This window comes from Thalia democratica, unplaced genomic scaffold (assembly GCF_965202585.1).
Source record: "Thalia democratica unplaced genomic scaffold, ktThaDemo2.hap1.1 HAP1_SCAFFOLD_306, whole genome shotgun sequence".
Taxonomy (NCBI): Eukaryota; Metazoa; Chordata; class Thaliacea; order Salpida; family Salpidae; genus Thalia; species Thalia democratica.
The window spans coordinates 44,884-70,504 of record NW_028139401.1 but is presented as its reverse complement, the minus strand read 5'-3'; the positions used below and the strand labels follow the sequence as shown (position 1 = coordinate 70,504).

At 29.2% G+C, this 25,621-nt stretch overlaps 1 protein-coding gene across 1 annotated transcript; it reads left to right on the top strand.

Moving 5' to 3' along the window:
• Positions 1–7,391: 7,391 nt before the first annotated feature.
• On the top strand, positions 7,392–20,524 carry LOC145846183 (uncharacterized). Its single transcript, XM_082953097.1, has 10 exons — positions 7,392–7,509; positions 7,916–8,042; positions 8,730–8,865; positions 10,744–10,819; positions 14,638–14,838; positions 15,177–15,356; positions 15,628–15,970; positions 16,225–16,464; positions 19,858–20,016; positions 20,104–20,524. The coding sequence occupies exons 1-10, from the start codon at positions 7,493–7,495 to the stop codon at positions 20,269–20,271; spliced, it is 1,647 nt and encodes a 548-aa protein (XP_082809223.1). The 5' UTR covers positions 7,392–7,492; the 3' UTR covers positions 20,272–20,524.
• The last annotated feature ends 5,097 nt before the right edge of the window (positions 20,525–25,621 follow it).

Here is a 25,621-nt window from a genome sequence, read left to right as displayed (position 1 = left end):
ATATTTTAAAAACAATTTACTCATAATAAACTATTTATTTGTTTTATGTTTATCATCTTTTAAAACGTTTTTATTAAAAACAATTCAGCTATCACATAGTTGATTTGTTGTTGTTTGCTAATATTTTTCAAATATTATGTTTTGTTTTCTTACTTAATTTTACTACTATTTTAGTTATTTTACAGTTCATATAATTTTTTTGCTAAGTAAGTATATTGCTTAAATTAACAGATGATATGTATGCTTTCCATTCATTTTCTGTCTAGCAGTCAACTCTGACACAATTTAAGTTTCTAGCTAGAAAGTTTTTAAATAAAACTTTTTTTTAATAAAAACAAGCAGTTAAGACTATTTTACAGGTTGATAAAAATGTATGGTATCAATCTGTACACTTGTAAGGTTGAAAAGACTTTTTTAAATATCATAATCTTTTATGTCTATCTATTTTTGAGTAAGTTATACTGTTGTATAATAGAAAATGTTTTAAAGTTTTTCTTTTGTTGTAATTAAAGTTTCTTTTACTTTCAAAAGGTATATAGTTTTTAACAAAAGTGTAATTGTAAATCTCTAATACACTGAGTTTATCAAAGAACAAGTACTTTATACCTTATGATTTTTATTTTAGGTTTTTGTATCTTTATCATAAGTTACCTGTATATATTTTGTTCTTTACTTGGATTAAATATACTAATAGAATGCTCTAAACCAAGGTTTACTTAAATTGGATGACATCACCCTTTTTTGAAAAGTTATATTGAAGCTTAACCAATTTACCTTTTAAAATTTAAAATGGGAAATTAAGATCCCCTTGCTTTGCAAACTATTTTGCTGTCAAAAACTACAACAAACTATTACTGTTGACTTATATTTTTTGATTATTTTCTTCAAATGTCTTACAACATCTTTGTTAATTATCTTTTTAACTTTTAATGTGTATTTAAACTAGTGTTTTACAATTACTGTGCCTATATATTTTGTGGATAAACTTTTTGATTTAATGTTTCAACTGTTATATTATTACAAATGTTGGTTTTGTTTGGTGCCAGCAATCACGTTATCAATCACAATGGTTTCTTGGACTTTTCTCAACTGTAGCCATTTGCTTAAAAATTTTAGCTTCATGAATTTTCTTTATTTCCAGTTTCAACTTTTAACTGTTATTTATTTGTTAGTGTTTTCCAGTTGACATGCAGCCAGTAATAAAAAAGATTTACCAGATTTATCACTTTAATCTTAATTGATATATTTAAACTCTCAAAATAGAAATGCAAAATTACGAATTATGGAAAATACTTTACTGCAAAAGTAAGAATGAGCCAACTTGAAAATATAACCTTTAGAAAACTGTTTTTCACTTTTTCAGTAAAAAATTAAGTGTAGTATTCCAATTTAGCTTTTTGTAGTTATATTTTAAGCCAATGGTCTTAAATTGTGTATTCTAAGCTGGCATATTTTGTATGAGCAAATTTTCAAAAATTACTAGAGCTTCACATAAAAAAAAAGCTTATCAGTATTTAAAGTTATTTATTTCAGGGTTGCCACTTTACCTGGTTCCTGGAAAAACCTGGAATTTTTAAGAACTTTAACATCTTCAGTAGTAAAGTTTCGGTTTGACTTAAAAAATTTATCATATAGATAAAAAATTTAAGTCATTACCAAAAATTTTTTTATTAAAAAACACATTTTAAGTAGCTTTACAGTATCTTTTCAATCTTTTTATACTATAGAGCACATTTTCTTACCTTAAATTTAACTTTAAACTAAAAACAGACCCAAAAATAAGTACTTTTAAAAACCTGGAAGAAATTTGAAAAACCTGGAAAAATTTTTGAAAAAACGAGTGTCAACCCTGTTATTAGCATTGTGGCAACCCTGTTGTGTACTGTGGAGTGTGGAAACCTGTGAAAAAACTGCTTTAAGCAGTATTTGTGATGCTATTTCAGTAATTTTTATTTAAGTAAAACATTCAAAAGTTGTTTGATTAAAAGTTAAAAGACATTTAAATAATACTTACAAAAAATTAACTTAAGTTTAATGTAGCTGTTTTTAGATTATGTATAAGGTGATTCATTTGTTTGAAAAAAGAAAAGTTTTGTCTTATAAAGAATGTTTTTACAATATTTATGATAATTTTTATGCTGTTTAATTTCTAATACATTGCTTAAATACTCTAAAATAAATTTTCAATAAATTATGTTTTTTAGCTGGCTTCTTGCACTACAAACCAGTTGGTCCAAAAATATTAATATGTTAATTTATTGAAAAATTAACATATATAGTTTAGTAAAAATGTACAAATCAAATTCACAAATAAAGTATAAAACAAACCTACTGTACTCCACACTTTTTAGCATGTGTAACATTTATCACAGGGTGGCATTTACCTTGAGTTTGAAACTTTTAGAAAAAACAGGAATTTTAAACTATTTTTATATGTAAAATAATTAATTTGAGATTGAAAAGAAAAAAACTATTACATACAACATAAATTACAATTGTTAGGATTTTATCTACTAAAAAACATAAAAAGTAGCATGAAAGCATCTTATCAGTTATATTATGCTATCAAGATATTTTCTAGCCAAAATTTTTCTAAAAATTTTTCAGAGTAATCTTTAATAAATATTAAGCAACTTGTAGAAAACAATTTTTTAAATTAAAATAAAAAAATATCTATAACAAATAAAAGGAAAAAAAAAAAAAGATTTTTAATTTTGTTCATAAATTTTTTAAAAGGTATTTTTCAAAAATTTACTTCCTACAAATTATTTGAATTATCAAAAAGTTAATATCTTAAAAATTTGAATTAAATTGCTTTAAGATGAAGGAGGAGATAGAATATTAGTAAAATTTTCAAAATTCAAAGAAAATTGACCTTGAAAGTTTTTGGTTCCATAGTGTTGTATCAGAATTTTTTTTACAAACCTTGTTATATCTCAAAAGTTTATAGATTTTTTTTTGTATAAAAAGTATCTTATCGAGTAGCTTTGAAATAAGAGCCAATGTTATTTTTTGAAAAAAAAAATGTTGGAACCCTATGCTCTTAATGTTAAAGCTATGCCTTTAATGTATAGAGAGATGTCTGAATATGGAAAAGAGAGATGTCTGAAAGTTTAATAAAAAAAATCTTCTAAACAACCAGTGGTCACACTGAAAACATAGTGAAACACATTCATAACTTATAACTGTGCCAAAAATAAAATTCTTAGCTAAATAATAATTTGCTGTGACATTATAATTACTGTATAGATGGACTTAAAGTTAGGAAGTAGTTTTGAAAAGGCCTTCAATAGTAACTTTACCAATTTTCATAAGTATATGTGTAGAAACTTTGTCAAAAATAAGGTTATTATTTAGAACTGAACTATAAAAAAGAATATTTCAATGTAACAAAAATCCTTATAGTAAGAACAAAAAATACATTAAAGAAATATTCAATCCTCTTTTAGATTTAAAACATTAAAATCATCCCACAATTACAATAAAAAAAATAGTTAGTTTATAACCAAGCATTTTTTAAATTTTTTTGAACACTGGACATAATCAATGGTTATTTCTGATAAATATTTCACCAGTTATTTACTCGTTTTATTTTATAATCTAAACTTATTAAATGAGTGCTTATATTTTTTACAGAGTTTAAATAGATAAGTAGTTGTATTTTGCCTTGCTGACAATATGCCAAGAGCAAAACAAAAACCAACAAAGATAAACTATGGCACTGTTGAAGACACCAAAGACCCAGGTATTGCTGTTTTAATATGTTGATAAAATCATCTTCCTTGAGTTTAGCTATTTTTCACGGGTGGGTGTCACTTTTGCACCGAGCGTCACTTTTGCACGAGCGTCACTTTTGCACGAAGGGACACTTTTGCACGACTGTCACTTTTGCATGTAGGGTCACTTTTGCACGAGGGGACACTTTTGCACGGCGACTCATTTGCACGAGCGTCACTTTTGCACGAGGGGACACTTTTGCACGGCGTCACTTTTGCACGCAGGGTCACTTTTGCACGAGGGGACACTTTTGCACGGCGTCACTTTTGCACGAGCGTCACTTTATCACGAGGTGACACTTTTGCACGGCGTCACTTTTGCACGGAGGGTCACTTTTGCACGAGGGGACACTTTTGCACGGCGACTCTTTTGCACGGAGGGTCACTTTTGCACGAAGGGACACTTTTGCACGGCGTCACTTTTGCACGCAGGGTCATTTTTGCACGGCGTAATTTTTGCACGAGGAGACACCTCTACACGGCGACATTTGTTACGGCAGCATTGTTGTACAACGGTACTTTTGCACAACGTCACATTTTTACGATGAAGATTTTGCCCAGCGACATTTTGGCACAATGATTTTTTCGCACGGAACATCAATTTTTCATTTTGGTAAAAAGTTCTTTAGCTAGCACCAAATTTTTAACATACTTATATTAAAGGTAAAAAATGAAAGATTTAAAATCTTAAACAGTAAAAGTTAATGTTAGAAACAAACTAAGGAAAGATAAAATATAGTTATTTATAAAAAATTGATACCAGGGACAAAAAAAATAATTAATTTAGAAACTAGGATAAAAAATACTTTGAGTGTAAGTTGTTCTAGTTTATTTTGAACTTTAATATATTAGTCAACAACTATGTCATATTATATATTTTACTACACAGTTACAAGTTTATTGTCCATATGATGGACCTAGGCATCAAAACCTAGACCACTTAAACTAAAAGAAACATAATAAAATTAAAATTAATACAAGAAGTTTATTTATTAAAACAAAGATAAAAACATAGTTTGATATAAAACTTATAGGTTAACATAAAAAGCAAAATTTTAAGCACAAACTTATATTTATTTACGCTTTGATGTAGAACGATGAACGTCAAATATTTAAACGCATTGATTAACAACAAAAATAAAAACCTAACGCACCAAGGACATTAAAAATAGACTGGCTAAATGAGTAATCATTAAATACATTGAAAAAGGCCTCATTATTAATAGAGTAAAGGTGCTGCTAATATAATAAATTGAATTATAAACTAAGCTTAATCTTAAAAGTAAATCAACGGTTGATGAAAATTACTTATTAATTTTACTAACACAAATATAATTTTGATAAAAAATTTTTAACTTCAATCGAAATTCTTTAAAATTTTTGCAGGAAACTAATTCATTTGTAAGTTTGTTCCATATTTCAACTGACTGATAAAAAAAATTCTGCCAAGCCTCATTATTGAAATGTTGCAGCGGTTGAAGACTAATATGGTATATTTTCTTTCAACATAAGTTCAAACTTCCAAATGTTACATTCTCTTTGGCTTATCATGATCATGCAAAGTTATAATGCTGAAATAATCCAAGTTCAAATCATTTTATTGCTCTTTTTATTCTCACACTAAATTAAAAAATAGACTGAAAAATAAACGTCAAGTAAAATCTGAAATACCTTTACAATTCAAAAATTAACTAAATCTTTTGTTTTATTTTAACAATCGTTTAAAATTAAAATAAATTTTAACCATTAGTTTAACAACTATATATTGCTAATTTTAACATCAAGAGAATATAAATAAAAAATAATACTCAAGATTCGTGTTTCAAAGCCTTACTAAATTAAGGTTATCTTTCTCTTTAAAATATAACAAGATTCAGATAATTTTTTTATTTAAATTATTCAAAATTGCTTGTTATTCATCTAGTTTGTTTTGATTAAGATTATAAATATGAATAAATGAATTGTGGTACGTAATTATATTGTTCTCCGTAAAACTTAAGATAAAAACTTTTATTTAAGAAATTTATTTAAGCACTGACGAGGTATTGGACCGAAACTTAGTTTGTAAAATAAATTTTTGCAACAATAATTTCATAAAAACTTTACATTAAAAATTCATTAAAAAACTACAACATTTTATTGATTCAAAACAACTTGCGTTTAAAAGCGAATATTATTTAAATTAATAAAAAAAAATGTATTTATATTTTTATTTGAGAAAATAAAAATTAGAAGCGTGCAAAAGTGAAGTTCCGTTCAAAATTGACTGATTATTTAAAATTTTGCAGTTCATAAGTATACCCGTAAAATTATAATGCCGTGCGAAAGTGACGCTTTGCAAAAATGTCGTCATGCAAATGTAACGTCGTGCAAAAGTTTTGACGTAATGTTGCTGTGCAAAAGTGACGACCGTGCAAAAGTGACGCCGTGCAAAAGTGTCCTTCGTGCAAAAGTGACCCTCCGTGCAAAAGAGTCGCCGTGCAAAAGTGTCACCTCGTGAAAAAGTGACCCTCCGTGCAAAAGTGACGCCGTGCAAAAGTGTCACCTCGTGCTAAAGTGACGCTCGTGCAAAAGAGTCGCCGTGCAAAAGTGTCCCCTCGTGCAAAAGTGACCCTGCGTGCAAAATTGACGCCGTGCAAAAGTGTCCCCTCGTGCTAAAGTGTCGCTCGTGCAAAAGAGTCGCCGTGCAAAAGTGTCCCCTCGTGCAAAAGTGACCCTTCGTGCAAAAGTGACGCTCGTGCAAAAGTGTCTCCTCGTGCAAAAGTGTCTTCGTGCAAAAGTGACGCTCGTGCAAAAGTGACCCGTTCCCATTTTTCACAGTAGTATAATATTTTTTGAAAGTTCATTTTCAATATATTTTTTTTAATTTTGTTGTAGGCTAAATTAAAATAAACTTATAAATTTTTTTTTTTTGAACTTGTATTAAAGTTTAAAATAACATACACAGCTTGAGTTTTAATTTTTTATACAACACTTTTAAATTTTTAAAGAATTGTTTTGCTAAGGTATTAAAACTACTTTTTTTTGAAAAAATTATAAAGTTATAAATACAAAGTATAAAATAAACTATAGACTTTAAACATAGCACAATCTGTCTATTTTTAAATTACTAACAATTTTTTCTTAGTGTATGAGTGTAAAAACAAATAGTTGAACTTTCTAATTTTTTAAATTACTTTTGCAGGAATAAAGGGAAATGAGCTTGAAATAAAAGATGAAGCAGTAACTTCAAACATAGATGCTGCAACTGAAGATGCTGACCGTCAATCTTTTGCAGGCTCCCCTGGGACACCAAAGTCTGAAAAAGATGCTGAAGAAAGTAAAGCGAGCGCCTTGTCACCAGAAGATGCAAAAGAACCAGAGTTTAAAGTAGAGATTTCCAGAGATGGAAGTATTGACGCTGAAATCAACAATGAAGGTAGCTTGAAAGTAGAAGTGAACAAAACAGAAAGCATCAAATCTGAAAGCATCAAGTCGGAGAGCATCAAGTCAGAGAACATCAAGGAGGAAAGTCTAAAAGATGAAAGCCTGAACGACGAACCAGAGCTGACAATAGCCCTGCCAGAGCCCATGGAACAGGACAATGGGGAATTGTCTGGAAGCAACTTTCTGGCAGAATGGAGCGGAAGCTCTAAATACAACGGTGGCTTCAAAAAGAGTCGTCTGCACTTCTCAGTGTGGAACCGCAAAAGAGAAACATTGTCAAGTCATCTGACATGTATGTGTGGAATTGGTGAGTTGAAATTTTGAAAAAAAATTTGTACACTTGTACTGTACATGTGTGCTAAAGTGCAGACTTTACCATCTTATGTTTAAAAACTTTTTAGATATAAAATACTATGTATAAAAACTATTTTACTTCAAAAAAATCAACAAAATTTTTATTTTTTATACTCATTGTATTGTTTGAAGTACTTTTATAAGATAATGGCAAAGTATCACAAAGAATAATTGACATACCTAAGGACGATTTGAGAATTTTAAATATTATAATGTTGTTACTGTAGATATAAAATAAAGTTTTAGAAGTTTTGTTGACTCTCCTGACTCTTTTTTAATTAAAATTCAAATGAAGTTATCTAAAATTTTAGTTTCCTTAACAAAAAGTTTGTTAAATTTTTATATGCAAAAACAAACAGGGTGCAAGAGAACTTGTGCTTGAGGAGCGGGTACAGACTTTCTGCCTCCGAGGTCTTGGAGGCTTACCATCAGGCACAGGATGCTGACCCGAACGCCGCCAACGACTTACGTGCCAGTTGTCATAAAGTAAGTAACCACAAAGTGAGTGATTTCACAAAAAATATTTGTTGTCTGTTAATCAATAAATATGTTTTTTATCAGCTTTAACAACTTTTATAGTATGTTTTAACAGTAAAATTAGTAATATTTTTTTAAGAAACAAAATATGTTTCTTAGTTTTATTTTACTGATAGCACATTACATGGTTAATTTAATACTTTAGTTTTCATTAGGTATTAGATTTATAATTTAGTACAAGTCATAAATTTTTAAAGTTTTTATTTATCTTAGTTAACTCTGTATTATGTTTGCTTTAAAACTAAAATAAAAGAATGATGTTATAAGAACAAAAAGGTTTTTGGCTTAACATATGTTTAAATTCAAACAAAAATAACAAGTTATGTAATGTAGTTCATTTTAGATTGTATATTTTTATTTATATAAAGTCTAAGTTCTTTATACTTAACTTATTGGTTATTTTTGAATATTTATATTTTTTTTCTAAATGTTAAGCAATCAAACAATTTTTTTTGATGTTTGTTTTAGCTTAAATTGTATTATAGAAAGTTTACTAATGTGTAAGTATCATAATTTCAGTTTAAGCTTAACTTACTTTTTATACACTAAACTAATCAAGTAATTTTTTTTCAGATATCTGTTTTAGCTTAACTTTTGTCATATACAATTGCCTTATCAAGTAATTCGTTCTCACAGATAGGCATGCTGGTGAGACGCATGTTTCCGGACATACAGAGGTGCAAGATCACCGTGCAGGGCAAACGCGTGTGGGTGTACAAAAACCTGTGCCTGAAATCAATGATCAAGGACAATGGGAACGACCCACCTGCCTGTTAGTGTTTTTAATTTTATATTTTGTAATTATGTTATATATTACATGTTGAAATCAATGATCAAAGACAACGGAAACGTTTCTAGAAGTCATGTGCTCCTATTTTGCAAACTAAGTTTTTACATATGCTTCTTAAAATTTACTGTTTAGATGGAACATAATTATAACTTTACTTTTTCAACCAATACATAAAGCCACATGATAGAAATACTTTAATGTTCAGACTTACCAAGTCTCAGGGGCGTAGGCTAATTAAAAATAACAAACATAAAAAGTATTATTTTTGTACAAAGCTGAACTTAATTTAGTTCAATAAAATATTTTTAAGAATCATTATAAAGTGAGACTAATTGATTTTTTTAATTTATATTTCTGCAGAACTAACTTATGATTACTTATACACAAATTTGGCTAGCGTTAAGTTTATTTTATTTTTAATTCTATTTTATTATGCGGCTCTAAGTGTTTTTTTAGAAAATATATTTATGAACTCTGGTTAAAATCATTATAGTCATTACTTATAGGAAGTTAACTGTTTAAGTATTACTTACATTTAAAACTGATTTCTACTTTAAATTGAAGTAATATTTTTATTTCTTTGAAAATTAAACAAATTTTTAAAGAAGTTTTATTTATAAAAGTTTTACCTTAACAAAGTAGTTCTTTAGAAGTTTCAATAATGCTTAGCACATTTATAGGTCTTAATTGTATTACTAATGTTGAAAATGTGTTTAACTAATAAAAACAAAATATACACTATTAACCGACCACCCAAAAATTATGTTTTAAGTAAAGTGTAGATAAACTAATTATCTACATTTGTTAAGGGAAAGTCAATTGTGGGCTTCATTATAATACAGGTAATTATTCAAGTTGTTTGTACAGTGATAAATCAAATTATTCAGACAGTCTGCTGAAAAAATTACATCTGTCTGCTAAGTCCTGTCTTTTGTTAGGTAACATGAATTTGTTTCGTTAAAATTTTTTCTTCTGGTTAGCATGTTCCGAAAAAATAGTTTGGTAAACATTTTTTGTTGATTTGAAAAATACAAATAAGTGTCAAAATTCATACATTATCTAGTTTCACTAAAGTGTAAATTGGTTTTATTACTAAACGCAGATTACCAACATTTTTTTAAACGTAAACAATGTTTTTAGCTTTTAATAAATTTTATCATAGGTTTAATTTTTTTTCTTTTTAAAATAAAACACAAAATAATGTAATTCTGTACTACTAACTTAATTAATAGAATAAATTACAGTGTAACATTTCAGTTTTATTTCTTTAGATTATTTTTTATAACTTAAGTTAATAAACAAGCTTATTACAAATTAGAACAAGGCTTTGTAAAAATGTAATGCACTTTAACATAGAGTTTATAAAGCACACAACACAAATGTTAAGTTGTAACTTCCGTTACAAAATGCCAAGATTTATTTTGGGTAATTAAAAAAATTTCAAGCATCACATAAAGCTTTATAACTCAACATAATTATTTTCTTACCAGGTTAAAAATAGTAATAACAAAATACAATCCATTCGAAATTACAAATGACAGTCCTCGCCTCACCGTGCGAAATTTAAATAAACACGACCCGCCCACGAGCGACTTATCAAAATACGTACACGTCAGACCGTAAAAAAGTGTTGACGAAATTTTTGCACGCAGCAAAACTCATACCACCAGCTCTTTCATACACTTGTTTTACGACCACCACATCAGCAGCTATGTGGCAAAGCAGTCCAAACGCGCGCGCTGCGAAATAATTCACTTTACTGTTTGGCAGTATCCGCTTTGAGCAGCGAATTATCGACGTGTTTGTGTGCTGCCCACCACCTTCTGTATGTATCGGATTTTAATTTGGTTTTTTTTTCAGCAGCAACGAATCTGCCTCCTCGGTCGAGCGGAAAGACATTGTGGAGCTGCAAGACCAACATTTCCAACAGAAACAGGTTAGAATATTATTATTAATGTTTTAATGTTGACATTTAAGTTGAAATTTATTTCGTTTTTGAATAATTTTCTCGTGTAACTTTTAACCTTGAAATAAGTTATTATAATAGCTTGTTGGTTACAGTATTGGAAAACGTTTGAAATTATTATCTTATTGTACCACAAACAATTTCAAACGTAGTTTAAAACCCAATAGTTTCCTTTAAATGCACTGTGCACTTTAAACGGCCATCAAAAAACTCGCCCGTACCCTTCGTTTAAAAATTCACAAAAAAAAAAGCAAAATTCAAAACGGGCGGCTGCCATACCTTATAAAGCACAAGCAGTATATCGAAGTCGTGACGCTTCGAATTTCTCTGCTGCTGTACCACATACACTGCACGAACACAGCTCCTTGTATCGGCCCCCCTCCCACCTTCTCTCTTCCCTTCTCTCCCACTCCTGCTGACTGCGCGCACCGCTCACTCTGCTGCTTGCTTGCCTCTCTCTCTCCTTTCTGCTGCCACACACGCACACAAGTTGCCGTTTCGGTTGCTAGCAGACCAGAAAGGCAGTTTTTCTTCTGCCACGCTGGCACTGTGCGTGCTCGAGGCTTCGATTGCCAGGTATTTCCTCTATTGCCCGCTTTATTTCAGAATTTTCTTGCCTGCGTTTGCGAACCGAGTACTTTATGGTATTTTTTCTGACGTTTGCATTTAAGAATTGCCGTTGAAACGTGCTGATTGTTTTTGTACTTGATTTTTTTAATTAAGCATAAACTTTTTAAGCTTTGAAAATAATAATTATAAACATAAATATTGTGATGTTTATTAGTACTAATTTAAGGTGTCATGTCTAATGTCAGGTTTTTTTGTTTAATACTATTGAGTTATTTTATACTTTTCTATTTATTATAATTGCTTATGTAATTTTAATAAAAGCTGAAAAGTTTGGCATATTTAACTAAAATAAATTGAAACCTAAAATAGTTTTTATACAATTCAACTAGCATTAGTTAAGCAGTGAAACTATTGAATCATCGCAAGTGAATAATTTTAGTTAAATGTTAAAAAAACACAACTTTTAGTAAGACTATCTAAAACGGCAACGGTCAAACGTGTTTTGAGCTTTCTTTAAAAACAAAAACGATATTTATAAGCATTCAGTGACTGTAAGGTGAAATTTTTCGAATTTTGTTTCCTCCTGTATAATACACACATAAAAATTTCTAAAAAACGTAAAAAGTTGTACATGTTTGCAATTAAGCGCCTATGTGTGGTTTATGGTGTTTTCGACTTGTTTGTTGTTATCCTCACTAAATTTTTTAATAACACCAATACATTGTAGCTTGTGTATTTGCTCGATAATTTCTTATTCCCTGTTATATCAATTTATGTAAAATAAAGTATTTAAACCTAAGTATTACTAATTGGAAAAATTACTTGTAAAGCTTGATAAATAATTGGGTTTTTGCTTCGTTAATTTTTTTAACTTGTAGTTTTTTATTTCAAACATCGTGTTTGACGGACGTGTAGCTTGGTCCTTTTTTTATAATCTTGCAAAAAAATAATGCAAGTACAGTAAAGTTTCAACTTTGTTAACTTTTCGCAGTCTATTTTATTAAAAAAATGAAGTAAATTTTTTAAGTTTTTTTTCGTGAAACTTAAAGTGTTTAAGTTAATTATATTTATACAAAAGTCTTATATTTTAATTATAATTTCAAACAGTTTATGATATTCTAAACATAATGAGTATTCATAATAATAATCATATCTAAAACTTTAAAATTATATTACGCAAAATTTTTTATTAATGATTCTGATATAAATTTATTACAGAATATCAAAAAAAACAGTCATTACAATCGTGTATCAAACTTTACCAAAATGCTATTCAATATTTTACAGTTAATACACTTATAGAATTATATTTGTGTTTTGGTTTATGTTTAAATCATATTATAACTAAATTTGATTCTTCTTTTTTTCGGCGCTTTTTGAAACTAGTAGGTTTGTTCTTAGAAACATATAAAATGTTCAATTATAAAATTACCAGGTTAACAAAGCCGCACAAGAAGTATCTATCAGTTTGAATACAGCTCTATTATATAAAATATTTTATTTAAGCTTCAGATTCTTACTAATCACATAAAAACGTAATTAATGATGAGCTTCTATTGCGCAATATGTGCGCAATTATGTTTTCGAGAAATAACTCTTCAGTATAAAGTTTTCCAAAATTTTATTTACACACTGTTGAAAAAAACCTTACCGAGCAACAAATTTAGATTAAAAGTAAAACTTTCCAGCAAAAGTTTTAAAAATATTTCCGACTGTCTACCAAACTTTTGCTTTTTTAAGATGTTTGTGTGTGCAGAATTAAACTTACGATTATGTTTTAGGTGTACATTTTTCTACGATAAAAATTTAATGGCATAACTGAAATTATAAAAAAATGATAATGGTGTTTCAACAAACAGGTGTTAATCATAAACTTTGTATATTAATAGAAATATAGAAAGTGTTTTAACAAAAATTAATGAGGTATGATAATTCTTTTTCTAGAATTTTAGCAACTACCGTTTCGATTTAGTCGAATTTTAACTATAAAAATCTAGTCTAATAAGCTCAATGGCGGTAAATATTTAATTGCATGTTTTTGATTCGTTTTAAAATTGTTTTTATTAAACTACCAGATGCAAGCAACGTAAGAAAGTCTAAATTGTCGTTTTATTAAAGATAAAAGTTAGCATGTTCGAAAAGTATTCAGGGTTAAAGAAGTACATTTGCTTAAATTCTGTTTAAAATAAATTGAGGAAAAACACCCACATTATGGTTATTTTTGTCAAGACAATAAAAACTAGCAACTGAGGTCGGTTGTAAAAGTCTTTTCTATAGTTTTTATTAAATGTTGAAATAAAAAAGTTAATAAGTAAGATTTTATGAACTATACAAATGCTGACAGAATTATTAAAGTATCTAACAGTTGTAATTTATATAATTCTGTATAAAAAACCTTTATCTTTTGATTTTCTGTCGTTTTCAAAAAGCATCACTTATGTTTTGAAAATTATCTTTTTCGGTTTTCTCGGTTTTTTCTTCTTAATGATCGTAGTTCAAGTATACCTTTCTTTCGACACAAAAAAAAGTTTAATCGTTTAGTAACTGAATCGCTTATTAAAAATAAAACCCAGAAGTTGATTGATTTTTAAACAGATTTAGTTTCAAAGACATGCTACTTTAATATCCGCCCAAACCCATTTGAAATATCCGATTTAGTAAAAATAAGAATTTGATACTATCATAATAACGACGTATCATCAATTGAAAACTTCTGGCAAAATAATAAATTTTTAGCTTTCTACCTAGATATTTTCTGTTTTTTGGGAACTGTTTTCCAGTGAAACGACGTAACCTAAATAAAGTTTAATGTTGTTAATTATGCGTCTTTAAAACTAGTAGCTTCTATCAACAAAAGTAAAAAACAATAACTTGATGCAACTTAAACAAAGTCTATCATCAACTGCAAAATTTTTAGCATTAAAAATACAAATTTGTAACCATCTGATACACAACAACAACAAAACTTCATTTCATTTAACTCACCTTTCTTCAATATTTTGTTTACAAAATCCTTTCATAACGGTTCCACTCTTAAGTCCGTCCATTTCGATCCTGTGATAACTTGCGACTACGCAAATAAACGTGTTTCATCAAATGTATTGTATAATCACTAGCTTGTTTATAAAAGGTGCCGGCTTTCGTTATTTGATCACACATTGACTAATGACTTGATTCATTGTTTGCCACACGACAAAATTTAATGTTTTTCACAACAGCCTGGTGCTCGAAAGGAACGCTTTCTACGACAGCATGCAGCAGAAGAGGTCCACGTACAACCAGCACAGCAGAAGTCCGCAGATCTCAGTGAAGTCATCGATAAACAGCGATGAAGAAGACGCAGCGGTGGAGGAAAGGTCCTCGGTGATCAACACAATCACCGTATTGAACGGGCAGAACTCTATTGACATTCGCAACTGGTTTGATTTTATTTTTATTTTTTAGCTTTTAAAACTTTTCACTTAAAATTGTCCTAGTATTATATTGATGATAATAAATCCTTCTGCGCTAACATTGTCTTATGATAGGCATAAGTATGCATTGATAATCAGAAGTTTACTTAAAATTCTATTAGTTCTTTAAGTTTTAATATTTATGCACTAACTCTGCATCATTTGCTTAATACTAGACCTACATGTTTTTAAATTTAAAATTTAACTTTTTTTATTATATTGAAGTCTTTAATTTGCAAATAGTAATCTGAGTTAGCAAGTAAAAATTAAATCTAAGTAACTCGAAAATGTCATTAATGTCGCAGGCTGCAAAACAATTACGAGTATTGCGAGGGATCGAACGTGCGTTCGCAGGAAGTTTTGGAGCAGTACAACAAAGTGCACTACAACAAGGTCAGGTTCCTGTCGCACATCGGCAGAATGATCAAGATCGTGTTTCCCGACGCCAAGCACATCAGGAGACAAGTGAAAGACGCCAATAACAGGTGAGGGATAAAACGATCAAGTACAACTAAAGTGTTGTTGTTGGAATAACAACTGATAAGTACACAAGCTTTCCAAAACTAATATTTAGTAGCGGTTAAAATGTAGTCAGATCAAAAATCAGGTAAAAATATTTACTATTAAATTGCATATTTTAGATTTTTTTTTGGTTTAAAAAAGGTCAAAACTTATCACTTTGTCAGCATAAAAATTTTTTTTTTAAAGTTTGATCAACTACATCGGCTGTAAATGAATAATTAATTTACACCACAGATCAGTGCACAACAAGCGCGAGTGGCTGTACCAGAACATCCGTCCCTGCCGCCCCTTCAACAACAAGTTCCCGCGTTCGGGAGTTTCCCTCTTCCAAAACCACGAGGGCAGCCCGGCGTCGACGTGGTCGTCGGGAAAGAGGCCGATGGGACACGACCACTCGGACGAGGACGTCAACGCCAACGGGGAAGCGGGTCCGAGCAAGAGGAGGAAGAGCGGTGACGTCAGCTTCAACGACAGCAATGACGTCATAGAGATAAACGACGAGGACTCAAACGACATAAGCGTGACGTCATCGAACGGAGTGGGTCACGTGAAGCTGCTCGAGTGGAAACAGCTCGCAGTGAGTTTTCTAAGATCTAAAAAAAAATATTTTTTATAAAATTTGTCACACTAGAAAATACTTGAAAATATATACTGAACTGCTCGTAGTTTTTATTTATTTATGAGTTTATGTGTAAAACTATCGTTAATAAATAAAAAATGACCACCAAGTTTTCACCCAATTAAGTTTGAAATGCCTTTTTATTGACACTCGCATTCGAACTCTACTCGAAACTTGCACAAACACGCAAACATTTTCGCGCATTTTCGCAGGAACTTCGCCAGGTGGAGAAGTTCGGGTGGCGCATGCTGCCTCTGGGCAACCACCCGCCCCGCATGATGGAGTGGGTCAAGTTCGACGACCACGTGGTGTGCGACGGCAAGCGGGTGTACAGGGAGCTGCAGGTGCACAGCGACTTCACCATCAGGCTGTACGTCATGAGCCGCCTGGTGGTCACCCCCGTCGGTGACGTCATACCCGCGAGGCTGAGGTCGCCCGGAAAAATACTGCAGGTTGGTGGACAGCTAATTTAGATTGTTTGTTTGGTGTTGTATTATCAAGGTTGTGACACTTTAGGGCATCCTGATTTAGCAGTACAAAATAGAGTTCTATTGAAAATTGTGTTGATTTTGCAATATAACACACATTTAATAAAAGCTAGTAAAATTAAATCAACTATAACAATACACGCCTGCGTAGCCGAGCCCGGCAAAATATTGCAGGTTTGATAGCTAAAGTTGTGTTTGTCTTAATTGTTTGTTCAGCAAAATGTTGCAAGTTTAGGTTCCGTTGGTTCGACACTGTGACATATATTTAATTGTGAATAAAATAGCTTGTTAAGTCCAGCTGGTTAGTTTGGTCATCTCAGGTCGCCCATCAAAATATTGCGGGTTGTAAACAACTTTTTACAAGTCTTTCTTTTTACAGAGAAACTCTGTTTAGTGCAGTGTTTACCAAATTCTATTGCGTGATTTCCCTCTCGGCATAAGTTTACAATACTTATTTTACAATATTTTTCGTTCTTTATTTAGTTATCACCCCTAAGGTTTAGTAATATTTTTTAAACTAAATTCCATTGATTCTACAATATTTCTCGCAGTAAAACTTTTTAAAGTAAAATTAACTATATTAAAATTTAATTCTATGTTATTGAAAGTTTTTCCTAGGGCAACAAAAAAGTTTGACATTGTATATGACTTTTTATTAATTTATTTTAGTCTGTAAGTTTACAACTATACAATCCATTTTGTTATTAAAGATTTATATAACTATTAACTTTTTTGTAAGTGGGTTATATCTGCACTGCATTCATTTAATATTTTATTTAACTTCAGATACATTTATATATTTCGAACTTAAACAAAGCTGCATTTTCTCTGCTGACTAACCGGTATAATTAAGATAAGCTTATAAAACAGTTTAGTTTTTTTAGTTGTAGAGTCGAATACCAATTAGTTTACTTTGTGATGTTTGCTGTTGAACTGCAAATTCTCCCAATTTAACCATTTAATTTTCATTAGTTATTATGAAATTAGGTTTAATTTACTTTAAATTATTCAGAGCGTTGACTCAGTCTTTTGAAAGTTAATCTTTTGCAAACCATGTTATTTTAGGATTAAGCTTTATCATTTACATTGATGGTTTTTTATTTCAAAGAGTTGGTGTTTATAAAGTTGTTTATTTTTATAATAGCTTGCCACTTACTAATTAATTTTTTCTGACCACAAGATTCATTCAGAGTGCAATAATATTTCATTTTATTTACATTAACATTTATTTTTATTATTTATTTTTGAATGGAAAAAAAAAATTATACTTGATACTAATTGTAAATTTTAATAGTTTATCATGGTAACATTTCCTTTTTTTTGTAATTTATTCAAATCAAAAGGTGTATTGTATGAGAAAGTAGCAGAAGAAGTTTAGCTGATAGCAAAGCAACTGTACTTTTTTGTAAGCAGTACTGCTAAATGCGAGTCGATAAACTTTACCAGTAATAAGTAATGTTTTGTTGTCAATGAATTGACTCACATCTTAAAAACTATTTTAGAGAAACTATTTTTTTATCTGTTTATTTGAAGCAATAGAAAAATATTATTGTTCTAAGTGGTGAAACTAACAGCCAGTTTCATTTGATTAGTTTCAACTGTATTAATTTACACGTCTAAAATACTTGAGTACAACATTTTATAAAAGTATTTTAATATTTTTTTTTAGTTTTAAGTTTCAAAACTTATTTTCCACCTTGTTTTAACTTTATGATCATAAACATTGTCAGTGATCTATATTAAATTATTAACTAATGTTTTATGTTATTACTTTACAAGCTTAGAGTGTATAAAGGATTTAGTTAAACTAACAACGGCCTTTAAAATATTTCCTAATATAATCTTTTATTTTTCAACTTAATAAGCTTATGCAGATATATTTTTGTAAAATGTTATGACATTTATTGTTTAAATTTAAAGTTATATACCGCTTTATGAGCACTTGCAATTTTATTTTTGAATATATCGTCAACACGCATAATAAATTAGCAATTTTTGTTCTAATTTTTACATTATTTATTTGAAAACAGTTTTCAAAAGATATGTCTGCCTACAAAAGCATCAAAAAAAACTAAATTTAAACTATTTAATTTCAAACAAAACGTTCATAATACACTCACATTTTTCAAGCCAAATCCGCAAAAAAAAGTTCATTTAATTACTAGTGCCACGTTCGCTTCAAACTTCCTTGTTTCGCTGCAGACAACTGTACTTCGGCCGCGCAGTGTGTAGCTGGTCTATCGGTTGAGAAAAATTTGATGCAGCGCCACCCAGAGTTGAAAGTTGAAAAGTGAGAAACGGACTGCGCTCGCGTATACTGTTTCAAAATTTTTGAGGTTTTCGAAAAGCCTATTTCCTTGTTGTTTGCGTTCCACCGGGCATTTGTTCCGTTGCTGCTTTTAAACGCAAATAACAATTTGTTTGTGATTTTTCTTGCGCATTTATTGTTTATTTTTTTTAATTCATTTTGGTATAAGATTTACCATGAAGTTTTGTTGACTAGAAACTTTATTAATTTGTGCGAAGCCCGCTGATATGTTTTTTTTTAGTATTCTGTTGAAGAATCATAAGTTTCTTGCACCTTTATGTTGTGAAAAATTTGAAAAACGCACTTCACTCGCGAGGTGAGGAGTTCATATGAAGATTTGTCGAATGTTGAATTTGTTGAAATGCGAGTTGAGCGCTTATGACTCATCGGCCAACTTCCAATAAGCTTCATAACTGCTCACTAACGCCGTGCAGCGGTGATATATTTTAAACGAAGTTTACATGAGACTGTTTTTCAGCAATGTTTTCCTAAAAAGTGTGAAAGAAACATGTCAGTATTTTTTTTACCTTTTTTCATTTTTTTCAACACTTATGTTATTAACACAAATGTTATTTTCTAATCTTTTACCGTCAACAAGTTTGACTTTTTAAATCTGAAATATTAGATGCATTCAGTGAAAATACCAAATAAACACAAACTTATTTGCTATAGTTTACAATCTAGCACTTAGCAATAGTACAATGATTTAGAAAAAAAAGTACGAAAAATATTCTAGATAGTATGGACATAGTAACTAACTTTCCTACTAATAGAATTTATTTTAAATAGCAAGTTTAAATGGTTTAGTTTACAAAACAATACGTGACAAATTTTCGACCACAGGTTTTCCGCATTCATAACTCTATCACCTTATAATACTGTAACTAAAACTTTTAAACTAATATCTGTTAATTAGTAGAGTACATGATTAAGGCCATAAGGGATTGTAATAATATTTTAACAAAATCAACATTTGGCCCTATTGAAAGCTAAATTTACATACTTTATGGTGCTTTACTCTCTCTTATACTTTGAGTTTTCACCCGCAGATCTTCCGCACCTTGTCAATGTTGAGGTTGTGCAGGGGAATCGCCGCGTTCCAGTTTAGTCACGTGACGGCGCAGACGCAGGTGATCGCCACAACCGAAATATGGAGCTCGAGGCTGCACACTCAGGAGGCGCTCAGGCACAGGAGTGTCGACTGTCAGGTTTGATTTGAATATATTTGCTCGGTGTGACTTCACAATAAATCAGTGATTTTCTGATCAAAATTTCAACAAAAAAAATCAATTTAGTTCGTCTTCTCGGACGCGATGCAGGATTCCCAGCAGGGCGGAGACAAATGCTGCCCCAAGTGTCGGCAACTGCACAAAATAACCAAGAACAGCGAGAACCTGCAGCGTTCGTCCGCCAGGAGGAGCCACCATCACCATGACGACCACAACGACGAGTACGCCGCCTAGCGGTAAAAATATTTTTGCGCGCATGGTTAACACTTTAGCCACATTTAAAAGTGCAATCAATTTTTCTGACCTTTTTTACTTCAAATCGCGTTGACGGGGTTGAAACGAAAAGCCTTAAAACTGAGTGTGGGCTGTATTTGGTTAATATAATAAAATGTGAATTTTTGGCCCTAACTTTTTAGCTTTTAAACTTTATCGTGTTTTATTAGCTCTATACTTTTTATTTAAAAATGTACAATTGAGTCGTAAAAAAAGGTAAGAAAAATAGATAAAAGCTAACAATAGTGAAAATGTAGACAAAAGATGATTCAAAACCTAAGAAAATATTGACAATCTGAATTTTTTAAAGATCACATGTAATTTTATATTATTTTCACTTTAATTGTGCAGTTTTAGATGCAGTATTATGTCCATGAATGAAGTTTAACTAAGCGTTTTTTAAAATAGTATGTTTTTTATTATTATTTGGAACTTTTTTTCTTCGCTCAATCTTTCGTACTTTCAATTTTGGCTAGCTATGAAGAAAAACTCGCTATTGTTCTTACAAAAAATCGTGTGAAAAATCTTGTTTTATATAAACTTTACCCGGAACAATTATGAACAAACGGTTTTCAATTAGTAGTTTTGTTCGTAATCTCAATTTGTTTATTTCGGTCTTGCCAGTACTACTTTTCTTTCGTCTATTACTCCCCCTATACTTTTTTATACTTTTTGAAAATTCTTAACTGATTCCATTCAACTTTTTGTTGGTGTGATTTTTATCTCAAACATCAGACAAATAAACTTCTTTTGTCACAAACAGTCGTAGTATTTTTGTTTTCAATAAACAACTACTGGTAAAAGTTTTAATTTTAAGATTAGTCACTATACTAATGATAGTTTAAAAGTTAAACTTTGTTTTTACCATGGAAAATTACATGAGATGTACTTAGCAAAATTATTTAAGTGAACTGCGACAATATTTTGTCTGTCTCAATCGCTAAAAAGTTTCACAAACTCAAATTTTTAAAAGTTTTATTAACAATACAATCTTTTAATTCGTACGAAATAAATCAAACGAGATCATCATTTGAATATAAAAACTATAATATTTATATAAAATAAAAATAAATGGTTAGTTTAACTTTTCACAAGATACTGAGATGTAGAACTGAACCTGCTTTGGTAGTAGTTTATCATTTTAATTTAAAATAAGTAGTATAAATTATTAAAAATCCCTACCGTATTAAGTTAAGCCAGGGGGCGGCAAACTGCGGCCCGCGAAGGGTAAATCTGCGGCCCGCGAGCATGTTAATGTGGCCCGCTGAGCAAAAATATATGTTAAGTTAAATTTTTTTTATTAGTTTAGTTTTAAGTCCCTGTATAACTTTTAAAAAGAATTAATAGACTTTACTGATTTAGTTTCAAAATGTTAAAAAGACAGTTTAGCATTCAACCAGGTTTTATTCTTAATTTCGTTATAAACTTCTTCTTACAACAGCATATTATTTTCTGAAAAAGAGTGTAAAAAGTGCTTTGAATTAGTAAGATAAATAAACAATACCTATTTAGTAAATAAAGTAAATGCAAGTGTTTTCCGTTTTGTACAAAATTAATGCAAAATAATTAACTAAATTTTCATTTCTTTACAGTTTTGTTTTTTTTTACGCTTTTTTTATACCTAAGTTTCTTTTACAGATGTTTTATTACTAAATGTTATATGTTAGTGTGCACAAAAATGTTTAAAGTAGAATAAAAATAATAATAGGAAGTAAAGTTATTTTCTTTTGGTTCTGACACCTTTGTTTTTTAGAAGTTTTCTTTGCAGTTTAAAATAGTTTTTATTCACATCAATGAACAAAAATACTCATATTTTAAACCACTTTTTATTTAATACTTAACGAGATAAAACTTAGTTGAAGCATAATTTTCTAACATTATTGTTTCTACATCTAATATCTAAGTTTGTACAGACACATTTAAAACAATATATATGACATAAATTAAAAAAGTTTTAATTAGTTATACTTTTTTGATTTTTCAAACAATGTTTTTTGGCAAAATAAGTTATTTTTTATGCGTTGCATACTAATATAAACAGTTGGTGTTTTTTAGAATTGCCTATATAATACAAACTATATTGAGAAATGGTAATTTTTTAATTTGTAAATTTTTAATCATAATAGTTCAAATTCGATCAAACAAACAAATAAAAATTGCCACACACTCAGACTATGACTATTTTAAGACTTCAAACCTCATGCCAATTTAGTCATTTTTCAGTTTTTGGCTTGAATTGCTTTTGTATGCTAAAATATCAGGCTAGTTTTGGTCACTCGTACTGACTTTTTTGCTTTAAAGAGTGGTAAACTAAATTTATGATGTATGCTTTGTTTAATGCACAGTGTTGGTTTGAATAAAAATATATTTTAAATTTTAAGTCTTGCAGCTGATATAGTTTTAATAATTATTTGTATTATTTTTATACATATAAGTCTGAACAATTAGTGTTGTCAAAAAATCCTGGATAAACTTTGAATTTAAAAATTTATACTTAAAAAATCTGTAAAAGCCTTGAATTTGAGAATTATCGAAAAAACCTGGAATTTTAAACAATTTTTACATGTAAAGTAATGAAACTTCGATTTGACACAAAAAATCTACCATATAAATGTTTTTTATTATAAAACACATTTAAGTAGCTTAAAAGTATCTTTTTAACTTTTCTATGTTATTTAAGACAGTTTTTTTAACTTTAACTTGATTTTATACTAAAAATAGAAGAAAAAAGCTGTACATTTAAAAGATTTTTCTTGGTGCATTGCACCATTGCTTTTATAATATCTTTACCTATTGTTATGCTTTGTATTGGAACCAAACCTAGAAATTCTTCTAAAATGTCATTAAATTAGTAAAACCACTTGTAATAAAAATTCTAAAATGAGCAATATCTGTTGTATCAGTTCTCTCATCTTAACAGGTTGATTTAAGTCCTACTTTAGTTTATGCGGCTTTATAATCTTCAGACATTTCCTAAACACGACTACTTGTTGATATTGAAGAAATAAACAAAAATATTTTTCAAACTCAAACACAAATTATTTAAATAAGTTTTCAACTCTCAACGGTATCTCTTTTTAGTAATTACTTTTGCTACTTTATAACTTGCCTTAACAGTTTTTTCTGATCAGTCTGTAGTTACTGAAAATAATCATGTGCGTTGTTCAAACTGACTTAAGCGATTTGTTTTTTTTTTGTTTCTTGCAATAACTCCAAACTAACGTATTATAGTTCTTATAGCGCGTCTTATAATTCACATTTGCTCTTTTTAAATGCAATATTTTTATTGCAGATAATAAATTGCTATAATGTTCAATAAAAAATTATTTTTCTAATTCATTAATTAAGTCCTGGACAAGACGTTAAAAGGTTTCCTTGGTGTGCGACTCGATAACCGAAAGGTTCTTTGTGCACCAGGTCATTGGACCAACTATTTTGAGCGTCTTTTTTGTCGTTCAATAAACTATAATAATAGCTTAATAAACTTTTATACATTTGTTAAAAATCTTTAAAAACTTAATTGTCCATTCCAGCTGAATTATGATATTTCTAGTTAAATAATTAATTCACTAAAATAAACTTCGATATTTCAGTTTTTACTTTTTTTTAAACAGGGTTGCCTAACAAACAGGCTAGTTGAAAAATTTTAAAAACTCAGACTAGGTCTAAGCTGTTTAAAATTTTTTTAAAATTTTAGACCTGTTTAAAACTCAGGTGTGTCTGAAACTTTTATTGAAACACTTTCAATAAATATTTGAATTCTCAGAAAAGTTTTTATGACTGTAGTGTAGTTTACTAATTTTAATTTTTTTTTCTATTAGCTTTTTTTAGTAATGATATTTTAGTTATGTATTTAAGCTTGATCAACAGAAAGTTTTTAGCTATTTTAACTTTTAATAAACTTTTATTATAATTCAGACAATTTTGCTGAAGTGGCGACCGTGTAAACGACTGATTAATTACTAATAAAGTATTTTATTAAAGAATTCGAGCACTGATTATGTTAAAAAAAATTGATTTAGTTTATCTACAGTATATATAGGTATTAATTTTAATTAATAAACTAATAACTGAATTTTCAAAAGAGTGCAAACTATTTCAGACGAAAAAATTATTTAAAAAAGTTAACATTTTTTTAAATATGAAAAGGTGGTTCATAATATAAAAAATGTATAAAAGTGACCAACAAATGTTTTTTAAGCTCGGTTTTTATAGAGAGTTAGGTTGTAAGAAAAATAATAAAAATAACTTTTAAGTTTAACTCATGAAGTGTTTAAGAAAGTATATATTTTATTAAGACTTAAGTATATTAAACAATGTAAATTCTATTCCAATAGATATTTATATATTAAATAGGCATTCTATGTGTAGCTAAAAGTCATTCAAATTAATTAAGTGAATAAAAGTAAAACTATCTCTGGTGTGACAAAAACTAATGCCAAGATTACTCAAATATCACTAAAACTGTGGCCCACAAAGAATTTGAAAACTTGAAATTTGGCCCGCGAGCACCAACTGCCTGCCAAGTGCCAACCCCTGTTCTAGATATTTAACGCTATTAAAGATCACCAGTTTTGTTGAAAACAAAACACATAAAAATAAAGTGTCTACAATAACGATAAATAAACAGCTTTCAGTTTCAAGACTAAAATATTTCCTAAAAGTTGACTTGATGAAAAATAAAGAAACTAAAATCTATACTCAGCTAACAATTAAAAAAAAAATATTGTTAGCAAGTAGACTATAATCGTTTTATCTTAGTAGAAACATAACGTACTTGTTTAATAAAGTTAGTAATTAAAACCTTATTTATGTGTTTTTATTTATATTTTTTGAGTATTAATATAAACTACAAATTTGTTTTGTATACTGTTTTCCGAACAACAAAATAATAAAAACAATAATGATAGTTTCAAATGTTCGCTAAAAGAACTCAAAAACTTAATAGATTTTTTAAACTAAACGTAATTATACCTACTGTAATACTTTAAATAGTTTTGTGAATTTAAAAAAGTTATAATCACATAGACAAGTCTAAATTTATGTAAGTTAGTATATATTGTCATACAAACATACTAAAAATTGCAACTAGACAATTGCATATTTTTTCTTAATGTATTACTACAAAAGTATCCGCAAGAGTATGCTAAATCGTGCTTATAACGCGCTTATACAACAAAATACTTTTATTTAAAACTCTTTAATTTTAACAATTTATAAAGTACTGTTTTTTATAAACATAAATAGAACAAACTTTATTTTTCGAAGTCTGACTTTTCTTTAACCTATAAAATCATAAAGAAAAAAAAGT